Raw genomic sequence first — 16,290 nt, 5'->3', positions numbered from 1 at the left:
GGTAAACAGGAAGTTGTCGAGTGATGAATCTGAAAACGCATTACACGGTATAGCTGACGTATATAAATCCTGAAACCAAATTTCAGAAATTCTTGTATTGTAGTTCCTGAGAAAAATGTGACGAAAATTTTCAACTTGGCTATCAAGTGTAAAATCATACAAGTGTTCGGTAAACAGGAAGTCGATGAATGATGAATCTGAAAACGCATCACACGGTATGGCTGACATATATAAATGTTGATACCAAATTACAGAAAGGGTGGATGTGTAGTTCCTGAGAAAAATGTGACGAAAGTTTCATGGGACGGACGGACGGACGGACTGACAGACAGAGGAAAAACAGTATACCCCACTTTTTTGAAAGCGGGGATATAAATATGGTCCACAGAACCGGACTTATTTAAGCAACAACATATGCTTTCATATTAGCAGTTGAGCGTGTGTACACTGATTATCACCAATTGATGACCTTTACTTGTTTGTATCAAGAAAAAAACACGTTTGGTATTGGTGGTAGATTTAGATTTCAACTTCGAAACTGCTGCATACTTGATGTATGTAACATAGGAATATATGTATGAGTAATTCTCTGTACCACAATTTGAAACACTAATGAAAAAAGTTACCTCTGTTTGAACTTTGTGGGAAAAACAAATGTTAGGTTTTAAAATATTATATCAGACATCAGACATTGAAAAAATCCTTTTACTTTTAGGTATAGAGAAACCAACTGTTTCAAATCGAATTGGTCCTGAGGGGTCTGCAGCCTGAGGGCCAACACCTTTTTTTCTTTGACCACATTAGTAAAAATAAATGAAGAAATACTAGCTCTTGATGGGTAGTTGCTATTAATCGTCTAAGATGCATGAAAAAAACACTTATCATAGATATCAGGATTAAAATTGTGCACATCAGACACAAAAGACTTGTTGGAGACACTATAATCAAAAATGGAAATTTGCAATATAAAAAGCGAAGCTCAATTGCATTGAGGATTAATAAATTCAGATAAGTTTTGGCATAACAATCATGTCAACCATTAGAATCGACATTGGCACTAAAGCCTTGCAGCAAAACAAGCTTTTTTTCTCATCAAATATTCTATAGCACCAAGAGTAGGGGCATCAGTGATATTCGGTTTCAAATCTTGCTAATCATTTTGGGAGTTTTCCATGTAGTACAAGGAGCATGTGAAAAGATTCCCAACAATCTTTTAATTATTGTTGGTACTTGTACTTCACAGCAACAAAGCATTACTTTGTAATTCTAGACAATATATTTCATATTTTATTGCTTCAAAACAAAGTAATTAAGAAAACAAGTAGAAAGATAGTCATGTCTGCCACCATGCAAAAGCCTGAGCAAAGTAAACAACACTACATAATCAATAAATATTATATCAAAATCAAAAAAGCAAATAATTGTGATCTGTAACAAAGTGATCAATATGTGCTCAAAATCAGATGGATTTCTTCGTGACCAAATCACTTGTGTATTTTTTTTTAGATTAACTACAATCATGTTGTGTGATAAAAAGATGATCATATGTGCACTTTAAATACAATGTACCTCTAAATTGAGTATTACATTGTATGGACTAAAATGTCTTTGTTTATTCAAGGTCAATACAACTTTCATAACCTCAATATAAATATTTTAGGGTCACTGTTATTAAAATACCATTATACCAGACTAATAAGTACAATTTTAAATCAAAAGTTTATATCTTTATAAGATATACTTTTAAACATTTAAAAATCAAATTTACAAATATATTGTTTTGTTTTCATAAATATTATTCCCACCAATTGCCATGACTTTTCATTTTGCAATTAAATTAATGTTAAAAGTCACATTTAAATAATACTTTTTTTCTTAGAAAACAGCAGGACTACCCATGATTTAAAAACACAGGCATAAATTTTAAAAAAGAAGACTGTTATCAAAAAAATTGATAATTGAAAACTCAATATTTTGAGATGAAGTGGGTTGTCAACCCTAAAGTACCTTTTACTTTATGTAAACTAGATTTGCTACATTTTGAGATCACAATATTTTTTCTACTAATGAAGTGCCTACTCTTTTTTCCTAAGTTGAAAGAGGATGGAAAAAAGTTTTCAGAAACCCTCATTACCAAATCGAATAGTATACAGTTTTCAGACTCTCTAGCCAATGATCACAGTATCTGCATTAGATTTAATTCAGTGAAAAAAATAAATGAGTAAATGTAACCAGGAAAAAAAGAACTGCAGTACATGTAAACCGACCAAAAATAACTGCATTAAATGTAAACCAGGACAAAAATAACTGCATTAAATGTAAACCAGGACAAAAATAACTGTATGTCATTAACAACTCTACTATTCTGAATGCAAGGTGTTTAAATCGCAGGTAAATAAAGAAAAATTATAGATCTGTATTACAATACCTCCTTTATTTAAATGTATATTAATTGCAAATATCAGTTTTGTTCAGTTAATTAACAATAATAAAGTGATAAAAGTAGTAATAGGTGATTTTGCCTTCCTGATGTTATTATCATATTCCTATTGGCTATTAACCCACATACTGTTTGAAGAAAAGGGAACATCTCAAAACAAAATGACAATAACCACTTATAATAATAGTAATTGGTCCCTCTGATTCATTATGATGTTAAATTTGTAAATGATTACATAAACTATTGCATATTATCCAAAATATTGTCTCAAATGTGAAACAGAAGGAAGATCAGTGCCTTCATTTTGCCTCAGAATTTTCAGAAGTAGTAAAAATTATTCAATCCTTTCAAAACTAAGTTACTTTTACTGATGTAAGAGTTTAATGGATACTTTAATGCACAAGTCATTTGTATTGCCTCTTTAAACTCATAAACATGTCATAATAGAAATGAGCTAATTTGAAAAATATCACAAATATTTTTAATTTTTTTTACAATATGATCGAGCAAATCAGAAAAAAGGTGTTTATTCAAATCTAGTCATCACATATAAGCTGTAGTTTTTGTTAATGTTTTGTGATAAGGTTTAGAAATCGCCTAATCTTAACAGTGTTCTACATGATAGTTTTTCAAATAGTACATCTCTCTGAAGGCCTACAAAACATATGAAAGATGAAATTCAAAAAAAATAATTACAGATATCTAAAAAAAAATTTAAATGTCTTGTGAACATCTGAAAGATGTTTTTTGATAGATAAGGTGTCAAATTAGTTTAACTTAAATGAGTCCAAGTTGCATAAATACACATCACTTTGCACAAACTATGATCAACTCTGGGTTAAATTGCAATGTAAAATATTCAAACTTTGCATTTTGAAAAAAATTATATTTCACAAATGAGAATATCTATAATGTATTCAATTGCTACACAAGAAATGTCTAAAAATTAGTGTAAGAATCAATAATTTAATTTTGGATGTAACATGTCTTCTGATTGGCTGACAGTGTTTTGTTTATCTTCTCATAGACAATTTTGTAATGCGACCCTGGTGTCATCAACATTTTTTCATGATATACACCGGTTTAAAATCAAATTTAGAATTAAATTATAAGAAATGACTGTTATATTTTTCTGTCTATTTAAATAACATAAAAATATTTTTAACCAGCAGTGTGCACCATATTTTTTTTGTTATTTCTTCATAGACAGAAAAAAATATTACAGTCATTTCTTTAGTTATATCATACAAAAATTCTTTACACTGATTTTATTCAACTTGTGAGAAAGCATAGCTTTTACCTTAAAATATTGTATCTAACAGAACAGTTGTGTTCTATATCGTAAAGTATTCTCAAAGTATTCAATTATCACATATTCAAGAATGCTTTCTTCATAACAGACGTAAAAAAATCAACAGTGTGCATGACAGCATGCCCTACTTTTAAAATATAAAAATAGATCACATTATTATAGAAAAAAATGTGCAGCAGTTTTGCATATTATATGTATCTAATATCATACAATTCTATATACAACACTAACCAAGATATACAGACCATTTTAATTTAGAAATAAAAAAGAAATATAATACACCATGATATTTATATGCAAAAATACATATATATTTGTGTGATATAGAGACAATCAGTTTTAAACCACTAGGACATCAAAATATTCAAATCTGCTAACGAATTAAGTTGGCATCTCATCTGGTGTTTTTTATATTGCCTGCCCTGATATCCTTTTCATTTAATGTTTGCCCTTAGTAAAGACTAGAAACATTTGAAATCCCTGAAATAACAATTGATATAGTAATGCCTACAAACATACATAAGCTTGTATCCCTAATATGACATTTATGTATAGTATGTCTTCCTCTCAGATATCAAAATAGTTTAAGGGCATCAGGAAATTTGATTATATGTCTTAATCTATATGTTTAAAAAAAAACTATTTATTAATATAAACCTGACAAAGGTCATTCTGTCACATGTTATAGACAAATATATGTAAATGGCTAAAACAAATTTAACGTTAGTATATATAAGAAAATTACAGATAATGTTTTTTCTGCACTTTTATGTACAAGAACGTGATCTGTGATATGCGAGATGAGTTTTAAAGAAGAATTAATGGAATACAGTCCAAGTTTATCCCCTTAAGCAGTTAGTGACAATTTTTGGAGTTCTATAAAAAAAAAATCTACTGTAATTACTGTGGATTCATTTATATTCGTTGGATACCAATTTTCGTGGATTTCATGGATACAGGTTAACCAAAACATTAACTCTTTAACGAATGACACATTTTCTTTAGGCTTGTATGCTGACTTCAGCAAAACCATGAAGTTAATTATCCATGAACATGCAAGTTTTGTGTAATCCTCCAAAATTGTTACCCACGAATATAGATGAATCTACAGTGTTTTTTATCATCAATATGTTTTCATAATTTAAAACCATCTTCTGATTGCTTAAAGAATGTTTATCATTTTCCTGCTTTTCAAAAGTAGTGTATCCATACAGTTGATCAATATGATAAATTGTCAGTACAAACCCAGAAAATAACTGAAACAAGTTAAACAAAAGAAAGTATACACTCTGGTTGAGCTTCTAGATGAAGAACACCTATTAAAAATGTGCTTTATTATTATTTCCCTTGTTGATGTTAAGCTTACAAATATCTTATCAAATATTACTATGATTTTTAAAACTTTCAAATCATTTATTTAATCATAATAGCAAACTAGAAAACCCTCCATTAGTATGTCTATCCTTTAGTTCAGATTACTGGTGTTAGTTTTCTTTTCTTAATAAATAGAACATTGATTTTGTGTTCAGCAATTTTTAATTACAAAAATATCAAAAATTCCAAAACAGTGGCTAAATTTGAGCAAACTAAAAAAGCTGAATTGCAACACAAATACTGTCAGATGATTATTTAACTTAAAATGCTAAATTTCAACTAAAATACTGTCAGATGATAAACGTATTTACACTTTTGCTATTGAGCTGTATTTTGCCTCCGAATGACCTTAGTTCTACTCCGAATCACCTTTTTGACATCAAGCAACTATCACTTTTTAATTGTGAAGTCAAGTGTTTTGAATTATGATGTCAAAGTTTACGGGAACCTGTGTGATTTTACGCAATGGCGGACAAAATTGCATACAAGTGTAAATACGTCTATTATTTGCCTAACATTGCTTAATTGCAATAACAAAAATCAGATAATGATTGGCCTTATAAAGCAGCAGCATAAATACGTGGACTTTATTGCTATAAAAAAGTCAAGTCCTGAATACTGTTGACAAACAACTTGTTATAAGTTTCAGTATATAAATTATTTTCTCTGTAATTTTCACATGATATTAAAATAATCTAAGAATCGATTGTATTGTATCAAGAACCAGATTTATTGTTTCTCTACATAAAGCTTTCATATATATTATTCTCCCTATGTGAGCTTAATATTTAATGTGTAAAAAATAATTACCGGTAGGTAAATTGAATTAACATTTTACCTATTAATTTAATATCTATTTAAACCAATAATGTTCAGATCTATAAGTTTTTAGATAAAAATTCAGTCAAGAGAATTTAAAACTATATGTAAGATAGTTTTGAAATTGAAAACACACTTTTTCTATCTTTTGCCTTTTTATGAAGGGAACAATTCATATGCAAGCCTTTGATTAATAGAGATCCTTGTCTATGAATTATATAGATCCTAGCCTATTGCTGAAAGAGATCCTAACCTATAGCAAAAAGCATTGAAAATATAAGAATGATACAAAATAACATACTGATGAATACTTCTTTTAAATAAAAAGTAAATACTTAATTTAATCATGATAAAATTATATTTCATTTTTTTTCCTGAAATTTTTTCTGATTGGTAAAATTGTTAACTTGTACAAAAGATAACATACTTAAGTTGATATACTGTATTAGAACATCATAAGAAAAAAATGAAAAATAACAGATTCAACTAATAAAACTTGTAAAAAGTCTATTTTAAATGACTATGTGATATATTATAATGCCCTGGAAAAGAGGTCACTGTTTTTGGCAATGTTTAGAACAACGTTTGATTGGCTGTTTCCATGGTGTTTCATCCTGGCTCTCAGCATCTGATGTCATGCTGTCAGAACTATAACAAAAGCCTTCTGTGTTTCTGGGTTCTTTCTGACATTTATACATCATACAATGCTCACTACAAACTTTTAATCTTTTAGGTTTATTTTGGTCCTGTTTTTCAGCATCAGAATATTGTTCAGCATCACTGGAAACAGTTTCGTTACAGGACATTCGATTGAGGAGATGATTGCATAATACTTCAACAAAGTTGTCAACACCTTCATATCCTGAAACAGACAATTATTACTGAATTGATACTTTCTGTGAAATATATCTACATCTTTTCTTCGCATGGGATGATTTAGTTCGACTTGTGCCAAATATTTTAATTCATATGATTCAAAACCACAGATTGAATCTTAAGGTCAATACCCCCCCCCCAAGGACAGAATCTATGCTTTCACAAACTAGAGGCTCTAAAGAGCCTGTGTCGCTTACCTTAGTATATGTGAATATTAAACAAAGGAAGCAGAATGGATTCATGACAAAATTGTTTTTTGGTGATGGTGATGTGTTTGTACATCTTTCTTTACTGAACATTCTTGCCGCTTACAATTATCTCTATCTATAATGAACTTGGACCAGTAGTTTCAGTGGAAAATGTTTTTTGAAATTTTACAAATTTTATAAAAAATTGTTAAAAATTGACTATAAAGGACAATTACTCCTTAAGGTGTCAATTGAAGATTTCAGTCATCTAGACTTATTTGTAAATCTTACATTGCTTAATTTATTATTGCTGTTAACATTTTATTTCTATCTATAACAATATCAAGATAATAACCAAAAACAGCAAAATTTCCTTAAAATAACCAATTCAGGGGCAACAACCTAACAATGGGTTGTCTGATTCATCTGAAAACTTCAGGGCAGATAGATCTTGTTCTGATAAACCATTAAACCTCATGTCAGATTTGCTCTAAATGCTTTGGTTTTTGAGTTATAAGCCAAAACTGCATTTTACCCCTATGTTCTACTTTTAGCCATGGCAGCCATCTTTGTTTGATGGCCGGGTCACTGGACACATTTTTTAAACTAGAAACCCCAAAGATGATTGTGGCCAAGCAGTTTCAGAGTAGACGATTTTTGTAACAGATCCTGAAGATTTACGAAAAATGGTTAAAAATTGACTAAAAAGGGCAATAACTCCTTAGGAGGTCAATCGACCATTTCAGTCATGTTGACTTATTTGTAAATTTTACTTTTCTGAACATTATTGCTGTTTACACTTTATTTCTATCTATAATAATATTCAAGATAATAACCAAAAACAGTAAAATTTCCTTAAAATGACCAATTTAGGGGCAGCAACCCAACACTGGGTTGTCTGATTCATCTGAAAATTTCAGGGCAGATAGATCTTGACCTGATAAACAATTTTACCCTTTGTCAGATTTGCTCTAAATGCTTTGGTTTTTGAGTTATAAGCCAAAAACTGCATTTTACCCCTATGTTCTATTTTTAGCCATGGCGGCCATCTTGGATGGTTGGCTGGGTAAAATCAAAGCCTGAAAGGCTGTAAAAGCAATTGCTGCCATGTTTATGTTTTGGGGACTTTTTTTTCATCCACAAATATTTAAGAATTAAACATGACAGGAGTGTTGTCTAGTGAGAATTAAGAAGGTTTTAACTTTATATCAATTAAAGACTTTAGCAGAAAGTCATTTTTAATATGTTTTATATTTCACAAGGAGACAACACGTTTACCAGGCTAAAGTTGGGGTCAAATATACATGTGCTGAAACATATAAACTCCAAGAGAAATTATTATGGATTATCCCCTAGTAGTGTTTGTAACTGGGCAATAATTTCCTTTATTGATTTAATTTTCATAATTAATTTAAATTTAACACTTCAGTTAAAACATTTCAACTTTCCAGACGCAAATGTTGAAAAACGGGAAAGAAACAAAATATTTTACAAGACATAAACATTTTAAAAAATAAATATATATTTCAGCTGACTAAACATATTTTTATAATGTTACTTTGTCATCATTTCTTAAAAACTAAGTCCCAAACATTATTGCTCAGTTGATATATGTCATCCTCATGCGGTACGAGATAACTATAATTCTCATGCAATCCCGAAAAGAGGGGCCATCACAGACAAACATGACATTAAATCGTCATTATACGAACAAGAACAAACAGCTCTAAGTTGCTTTGATATTTATCCAATTTTCAGGAAACATTGTGAAAATGATCTTCAATATTTCGAAAACATGTGAAATAAAATTGCAAACACGGTGGACCGTCGAGGGTCAACAAACGTAGTAGACTCGTCCATTGGAAAGACGAGGATAATGGTTTCATCATTTGTCATGCATACCCAGTTTTGAATATGATATCCAAAAAGGATGTACTTTTTTTAATCTATGAAACTAAAAAATTCCAAATTGTAAATATTTCTTCATCTGGACTTGGCATCTATCACGTTTGGACGGGTCCATTTCATTAGTAAGGTGATCGATAAATCTTACGGAGTTATGACAAAAAAGGAAAACAAACTTATTGTTATGTGTTTCAACAAGGACTTATATTACGTCCCTGGTTTCAACAAGGGTTTCGTTCCTCCAAATTATTTGCGCAAACAAATCAACAAAATAGGTCAGTTAACTTTGTCTATTTTTAGATTACAGGTAATCATTTGACACTACGTATAACTGTAGTGATTTTGATTTTACGATAAATTTATGAATGAACGACAATTTTATGAATGAACAAGAACACCTGACCTCTTTCTTAAAATAACACCAATTAAACATATAAAACCGTATATTATAAAAGATAATTCAGTCAAATTTTCAATACTAAATCAACAACTGAAATGATTCCATATTTTGTTGAAACATCGTACGAACGGAAAACGGAATCGCAGGTATAAAAATGCATTTTTTTCACTCGGACGTCTATGTTTTTTTGATAGTCAAACGGTTGTCCCCCTAAATACAAAAATACATCTACAAGAACGTATGCTGAACTTTCTTAAATCCACTAACGTTTTTCAAAAGTTTCAAGCTATGTATTGCATTAGAAAACATACATAGGTGTTTAAGAATGACAGACCAGGAGCCTGTTTAACAAAATACTATGGCTTGATCTGGGCGGAGTCTCTGATCTGGGTCACAAAGATGGCCATACGCGACGGCATGAAAGCAATTGCTTTAAAAACACAAACTTTAAACTAGATACATCAATGATGATTGTGACCAAGTTTGGATTAATTTGGCCTAGTAGTTTCAGAGAAGAAGATTTTTGTAAAAGATCATGGATATTTACGAATAATGGTTAAAAATTGACTATAAAGGGCAATAACTCCTAAAGGGGTCAACTGACCATTTTGGTCATGTTGACTTATTTGTAAATCTTACTTTGCTGAACATTATTGCTGTTTACAGTTTATCTCCTTCTATAATAATATTCAAGATAATAACCAAAAACAGTAAAATTTCCTTAAAATAACCAATTTAGGGGCAGCAACCCAACAATGGGTTGTCTGATTCATCTGAAAATTTCAGGGCAGATAGATCTTGACCTGATTAACAATTTTACCCGATGTCAGATTTGCTCTAAATGCTTTGGTTTTAGTTATAAGCCAAAAACTGCATTTTACCCCTATGTTCTATTTTTAGCCATGGCAGCCATCTTGGAAGGTTGGCCGGGTCAAAAAATACAAACTTTAAACTAGATACATTAATGATGATTGTGGCCAAGTTTGGTTTAATTTGGCCCAGTAGTTTCAGAGGAGAAGATTTTTGTAAAAGTTAACGACGACGGAAGACGGACGCCAAGTGATGGGAAAAGCTCACTTGGCCTTTTAGGCCGGGGTGAGCTAAAAATTAGGGTAATTACTCTCATTACGAGTTATCTGATAATTTTGAAGAAACAAAATGCAGGACAAATATTTACATAATACCCTAATTTAACCCTTATGTTCTTAAAATATCCATGTGTAACCTTAATATATATGTTCAAATAAAATATCCATGTTGGCAATTTTGGTTGAATAGCTGGGAAAAAACAACAAATTTGAACTAGATGCCCTAAAGTTCATTCTGGTTGAGATATATATTGTTTGGTGTTTCAAGAGTAAATTTTTTTAAAAACATATTGCCATGACAGGCAGAACCAAAGTGAAACCAATAGCTCACATGGCACACTGGGCTAGGTGAGTAAAAACTGCTGTAATAAAAATGTATCTTCTAACCTGGAAATGCATTTATGTCTATCACAGCATATCTCCCACTATCACAATCAACTATAACATCAATTCCAAATAAATCCATTTTTAGCTGTCGCTGTATTATAAGACCTGTTTCTCTTAATCTTTCATAATCAGGAGTAAATGGAATTTTACTGACATCTTCTTGGTCCAACTGAAAGATATTTTGTCACATTTAGAGAAATTCTATGATATTAAACAATCTGCACATGCATAACATTGGCATTCAATGTACGGCACAGACTTTCAAGGATCATGGTAACTCCCTGTTGAATCCTTATTATTCTAGGGATATCAAATTTCATGGTATCAGGTTAACTACAAATTTAAATATTCAACACTAAAACACTTTCTCTAGGTTTGTTTGCATACTTTAGCACAAGAGTGCACACACTGAAATGTCTAGCCTTCTTTATAAGTCATTGATATTATGTTGATAGACCAAATATAAAGCTTTATTACAACTGTCACATAAACTCAACATTAACCAAGAAAAGGAAACATTGATCAATGAACCATGAAAATGAAGTCAAGGTCAGGTGAACCATGCCAGGCAAACATGTACAGCTAACAATTCTTCAATACAACAAATATAGTTGACTTATTGCTTATAAATTAAGATAAACAGACCAAAACACAAACACTTAACACTTAGCAATGGACCGTGAAAATGAGGTCAAGGTAAAATAAAACCTGCATAACAGACATATAGATTATAAAATATTTCCATACACCAAATATAGTTGACCTAATGCATAAAGTATTAGAAAAATAGACCAAAACTCAAAAACTTAACTTTGACCACTGAACCATGAAGATGAGGTCAAGGTCAGATGACACCTGTCAGCTAGACATGTACACCTTACATTCATTCCATACACCAACTATAGTAGACCTATTGCATATAGTATAAGAAAAACAGAACAAAACACAAAAACTTAACTATAACCACTGAACCATGAAAAGGAGGTCAAGGTCAGATGACACCTGCCAGTTGGACATGTACACCTTACAGTCCTTCCATACACCAAATATACTAGACCTATTGCTGATAGTATCTGAAATATGGACTTGACCACCAAAACTTAACCTTGTTCACTGATCCATGAAATGAGGTCGAGGTCAAGTGAAAACTGTCTGACGGGCATGAGGACCTTGTAAGGTATGCACATACCAAATATATAGTTATCCAATTACTAATAACTAGAGGCTCTAAAGAGCCTGTGTCGCTCACCTTGGTCTATGTGAATATTAAACAAAGGAAGCAGATTGAAAATTGACTACAAAGGTCAATAACTCCTACAGGGGTCAATTGACCATTTCGTTCATGTTGACTTATTTGTAGATCTTACTTTGCTGAACATTATTGCTGTTTACAGTTTACCTATATCTATAATAATATTCAATATAAAACAGCAAAATTTCCTTAAAATTACCAATTCAGGGGCCGCAACCCAAAAACAGGTTGTCCAATTCATCTGAAAATTTCAGGCCAGATAGATCTTGACCTGATTAACAATTTTTCTTCATGTCAGATTTTCTCTAAATTATTTGGTTTTTGAGTTATAAGCCAAAAACTGCATTTTACCCCTATGTTCTATTTTTAGCCGTGGTGGCCATCTTGGTTTGATGGCCAGGTCACCAGACACATTTTTTAAACAAGAAACCACAAAGATGATTGTGGCCAAGTTTGGATCAATTTGGCACAGCAGTTTCAGAGAAGAAGATTTTAGTAAAAGATATATAAAATTTACGAAAAATGGTTAAAAATTGACTTTAAAGGGCAATAACTCCTAAAGAGGTCAACTGACCATTTTGGTCATGTTGACTTATTTGTAAATCTGACCTTGCTGAACATTATTGCTGTTTACAGTTTACCTATATCTATAATAATATTCAATATAATAACCAAAAACAGCAAAGTTTCCTTAAAATTACCAATTCAGGGGCCGCAACCCAAAAACAGGTTGTCCAATTCATCTGAAAATTTCAGGGCAGATAGATCTTCACCTGATTAACAATTTTACCCATGTCAGATTTGCTCTAAATGCTTTGGTTTTTGAGTTATAAGCCAAAAACTGCATTTTACCCCTATGTTCTATTTATAGCCATGGCAGTCATCTTGGTTAGTTGGCGGGGTCACCGGACACAATTTTTAAACTAGATACCCCAATGATGATTGTGGCCAAGTTTCAAATAATTTGCCCCAGCAGTTTCAGAGGAGAAGATTTTTCTAAAAGATTACTAAGATTTACGAAAAATGGTTAAAAATTGACTATAAAGGGCAATAACTCCTAAAGTGGTCAACTGATCATTTTGGTCATGTTGACTTATTTGTAGATCTTACTTTGCTGAACATTATTGCTTTTTACAGTTTATCTCTATCTGAAATAATATTCAAGATAATAACCAAAAACAACAAAATTTCCTTAAAATTACCAATTCAGGGGCAGCAACCTAACAACGGAATGTCAGATTCATCTGAAAATTTCAGGGCAGATAGATCTTAACCTGATTACCAATATTACCCCATGTCAGATTTGCCCTAAATGCTTTGGTTTTTGAGTTATAAGCCAAAAACTGCATTTTACCCCTATGTTCTATTTATAGCCATGGCGGCCATCTTGGTTGGTTGGCGGGGTCACCGGACACAATTTTTAAACTAGATACCCCAATGATGATTGTGGCCAAGTTTGGTTAAATTTGGCCCGGTAGTTTCAGAGGAGAAGATTTTTGTAAAAGTTAACGCCGGACGCAGGACGACGACGACGACGGACGACGACGACGGACGCCGGACGCCAAGTGATGAGAAAAGCTCACTTGGCCCTTCGGGCCAGGTGAGCTAATAAGAGAGAATTTAACATTACAAAAAATCACTACTTTTTTTTCAAGTAGTCACTGAACCATGAAAATGAGGTCAAGGACATTGGATATTGGACATGTGACTGACGGAAAGTTTGAAACATGAGGCATCTATATACAAAGTATGAAGCATCCAGGTCTTCACCTTCTAAAATATAAAACTTTTAAGAAGTGAGCTAATGCCGCCACCGCCGCCGGATCACTATTCCTATGTCGAGCTTTCTGCAACAAAAGTTGCAGGCTCGACAAAAACCACGAAATCAAATATCCATAAAAAATATAAGCTTTCCTCAATCCATGAAAATTGGTATCCACCAAAAGAAATGAATCCACAATAATCTAGATAAGATATTGAAAGTGATGTACATTTGTATTCAATTAAGTACAGCAAAGGTGTAAATACTATTTTGTATTCAATACCTTTCTAAACAGGTTCTCATGGTCATATCCTATACTTCCATACTAATAAGCTATACATTGGGGAATTATTACATAGCAGTAATTCAGTGGAGATTTGATAAAGGACTAGAATATGTTTATAAGTTTGGTCATATAATGAAATCCAAGGTTATTCAAAACCCCAAGAATTTGATGCAAAATTATGATAAGGTATGGGTTTTGCTCTTCCTTGAAGGCTGTTTGGTAACCTATCATTGTTAAATCTTAAGTCATTTGGTCTCTAGGAGAGATGTTTCATTGGCAATAATATCAAGTCTTCTCATTTTCATATGTTGAGATATCAAAGTTGAAGTATTTAAAGATGGACTCACTAATGACTTAAAAGTGATGAGAAACAACTTGGCAATATTTGTGTTGAATCATTGAGATTCAATGAACTAAGTAGTATATGAAGTGGTCCTTGTTGAAGCCAGTAGAAAGTTAACATTCTCTGTATAAAATTATGTTTATAATGAACTTTTTTCTGAAATACTATCATAATTTATTAAAAATATTCTTAAATTATTGTGAGATTAGGATATTATTGATATGTTTAACAAAGAAAATAAGAAATCCCTACTTGAAGTTTCTGTTCAAACATCTTTTGACTTCTGGATACTAAATGTCTCTAACATGAAATTAAATGTGTGGTTTATTTTGATCAGCTGTCTAACTATATACTGCTCATTACTGATACCCTATGCTGTTGATCTTTAGATGTCTTGTTTGATATGATTGTATAGTATGGTTGCTTTCACATTCATGTTTACTATGTTATATCTACTGGGTTTTTTATAGTTAAAACTTTCTTCTCTTTCTTACTTCAGTCAAAAAACTGGAACTGTTTGGCTTTGAAACATCATTACTATCAAAGTGAATTGTAGCTTGGCCTAAAAATATAGAAATACTACTTTTAAAGGGTATAAACAAATCCTTTTAATCTAAAATTCAAAAACATAAAGATTATAAAATAATAAACTAATTTCTAAGGTTTAAGAGTGTGGTGACAAACCAAATTCTTACCACAAAAATTCAAAATAGATTTTAATTCTGTTAATGGATTCCAAGATATTCATACCCAAATTACCTTTTCTGGCACCTAAAGCCCCTTTTTATTGGTCCTTAAAAGAAGTATTTTTAAATAATAATTTTACTTGATTTTTTCTTTAAAATAATCAAAATACTATATTCAATAGAGTTTCACTGTAAACTCTGACCTCTACTGGCAGCTATTTGGAAAATCTTATCTGAACCAAAGTTGTAACATTTGGAGAAGACCTTTATCTTTAAAGCTTGGTTTAGATAAGTTCAACCATTCTTGAGAAAGAGGTTTAATATTTCAACCAAAATAAACTTTTCATAAATGCTGACAACAGTGACAAAAATATGATGCCATATAGCTTAAAGGGCCAGATGAGATAAACCATACAATGTTTGGATAGATAGTGACAAATGCAAGGTGTAAGGATGAAAACGTGTGGCATGTATGTATTATCAATGCTTCTTTCGCTTTGTAAACAACACTGTGATAAAATTCTCGATATATCTATACTTAGCGCAGACTCCGTGGTGTACATTATAATGGCTGTTACAATATACTTCCCACGTAAATTCACATGTATTGAAACCTATTTGCAAACCCTTTGCTGATTTTATTGTTTTAAAAATTGCAATTAAAAAAAGACAAAATCACTATTCTTCTTATTCGGATGCATAACAAAGAGATGCACAAGACCTCGTAGACGTAGAAACCAACAAAATAAAAATAAAATAAAATTCTGCAAAAGTCTATTAATGTTTTTGGCACATTTAAGTCATTTCAAAACATGACATCATACAAATAAAAACGCTAGAGTTGAAAGTTTTCTGTTAAGTGAACCATTAAAATGTTGTTTACTATTGTATTAAAATTGATTATCAAGGTAGGTTTTGTTTGATTTTCCATTCTATTGCATTATTCGCATATTTACTGATTTCAGCAAGTCAACATGGCGGCTCCTTGGTTACGAAATGTCAACTTTGGATTTGATGGTAGCTTACGAGAAAAACATGTATCAAAATGACAATTGTTGGTTTTGAGAATGAAACATATTTTTACTTTAGCGGTTGTTCACGAAATAAAATAATCCATGCAAGCTACAGATTTATTAGAATGTTTGAGCTTTATCTGACAGGGAGTAAACAAG

At 31.4% G+C, this 16,290-nt stretch overlaps 1 protein-coding gene across 1 annotated transcript in view; it reads right to left on the bottom strand.

Annotated features, from left to right (window-relative positions):
* Nucleotides 1-1,273: 1,273 nt before the first annotated feature.
* The window catches only part of LOC134712120 (inositol-tetrakisphosphate 1-kinase-like), a 38,680-nt gene continuing 23,663 nt past the window's right edge, over nucleotides 1,274-16,290 (bottom strand). The window contains exons 8-10 of the mRNA XM_063573291.1: nucleotides 14,927-14,994; nucleotides 10,790-10,958; nucleotides 1,274-6,807 (exon numbers count right to left, since the gene is read on the bottom strand). Of these exons, the coding sequence (XP_063429361.1) occupies nucleotides 6,500-6,807; nucleotides 10,790-10,958; nucleotides 14,927-14,994 (545 nt within the window). The 3' untranslated portion in view covers nucleotides 1,274-6,499. The remainder of the gene's footprint in view (nucleotides 6,808-10,789; nucleotides 10,959-14,926; nucleotides 14,995-16,290) is intronic.

This window comes from Mytilus trossulus, chromosome 3, assembly GCF_036588685.1.
Source record: "Mytilus trossulus isolate FHL-02 chromosome 3, PNRI_Mtr1.1.1.hap1, whole genome shotgun sequence".
Classification (NCBI taxonomy): Eukaryota; Metazoa; Mollusca; class Bivalvia; order Mytilida; family Mytilidae; genus Mytilus; species Mytilus trossulus.
The sequence above is the reverse complement of the archived record's forward strand: the minus strand, read 5'-3'. Positions and strand labels throughout refer to the sequence as shown.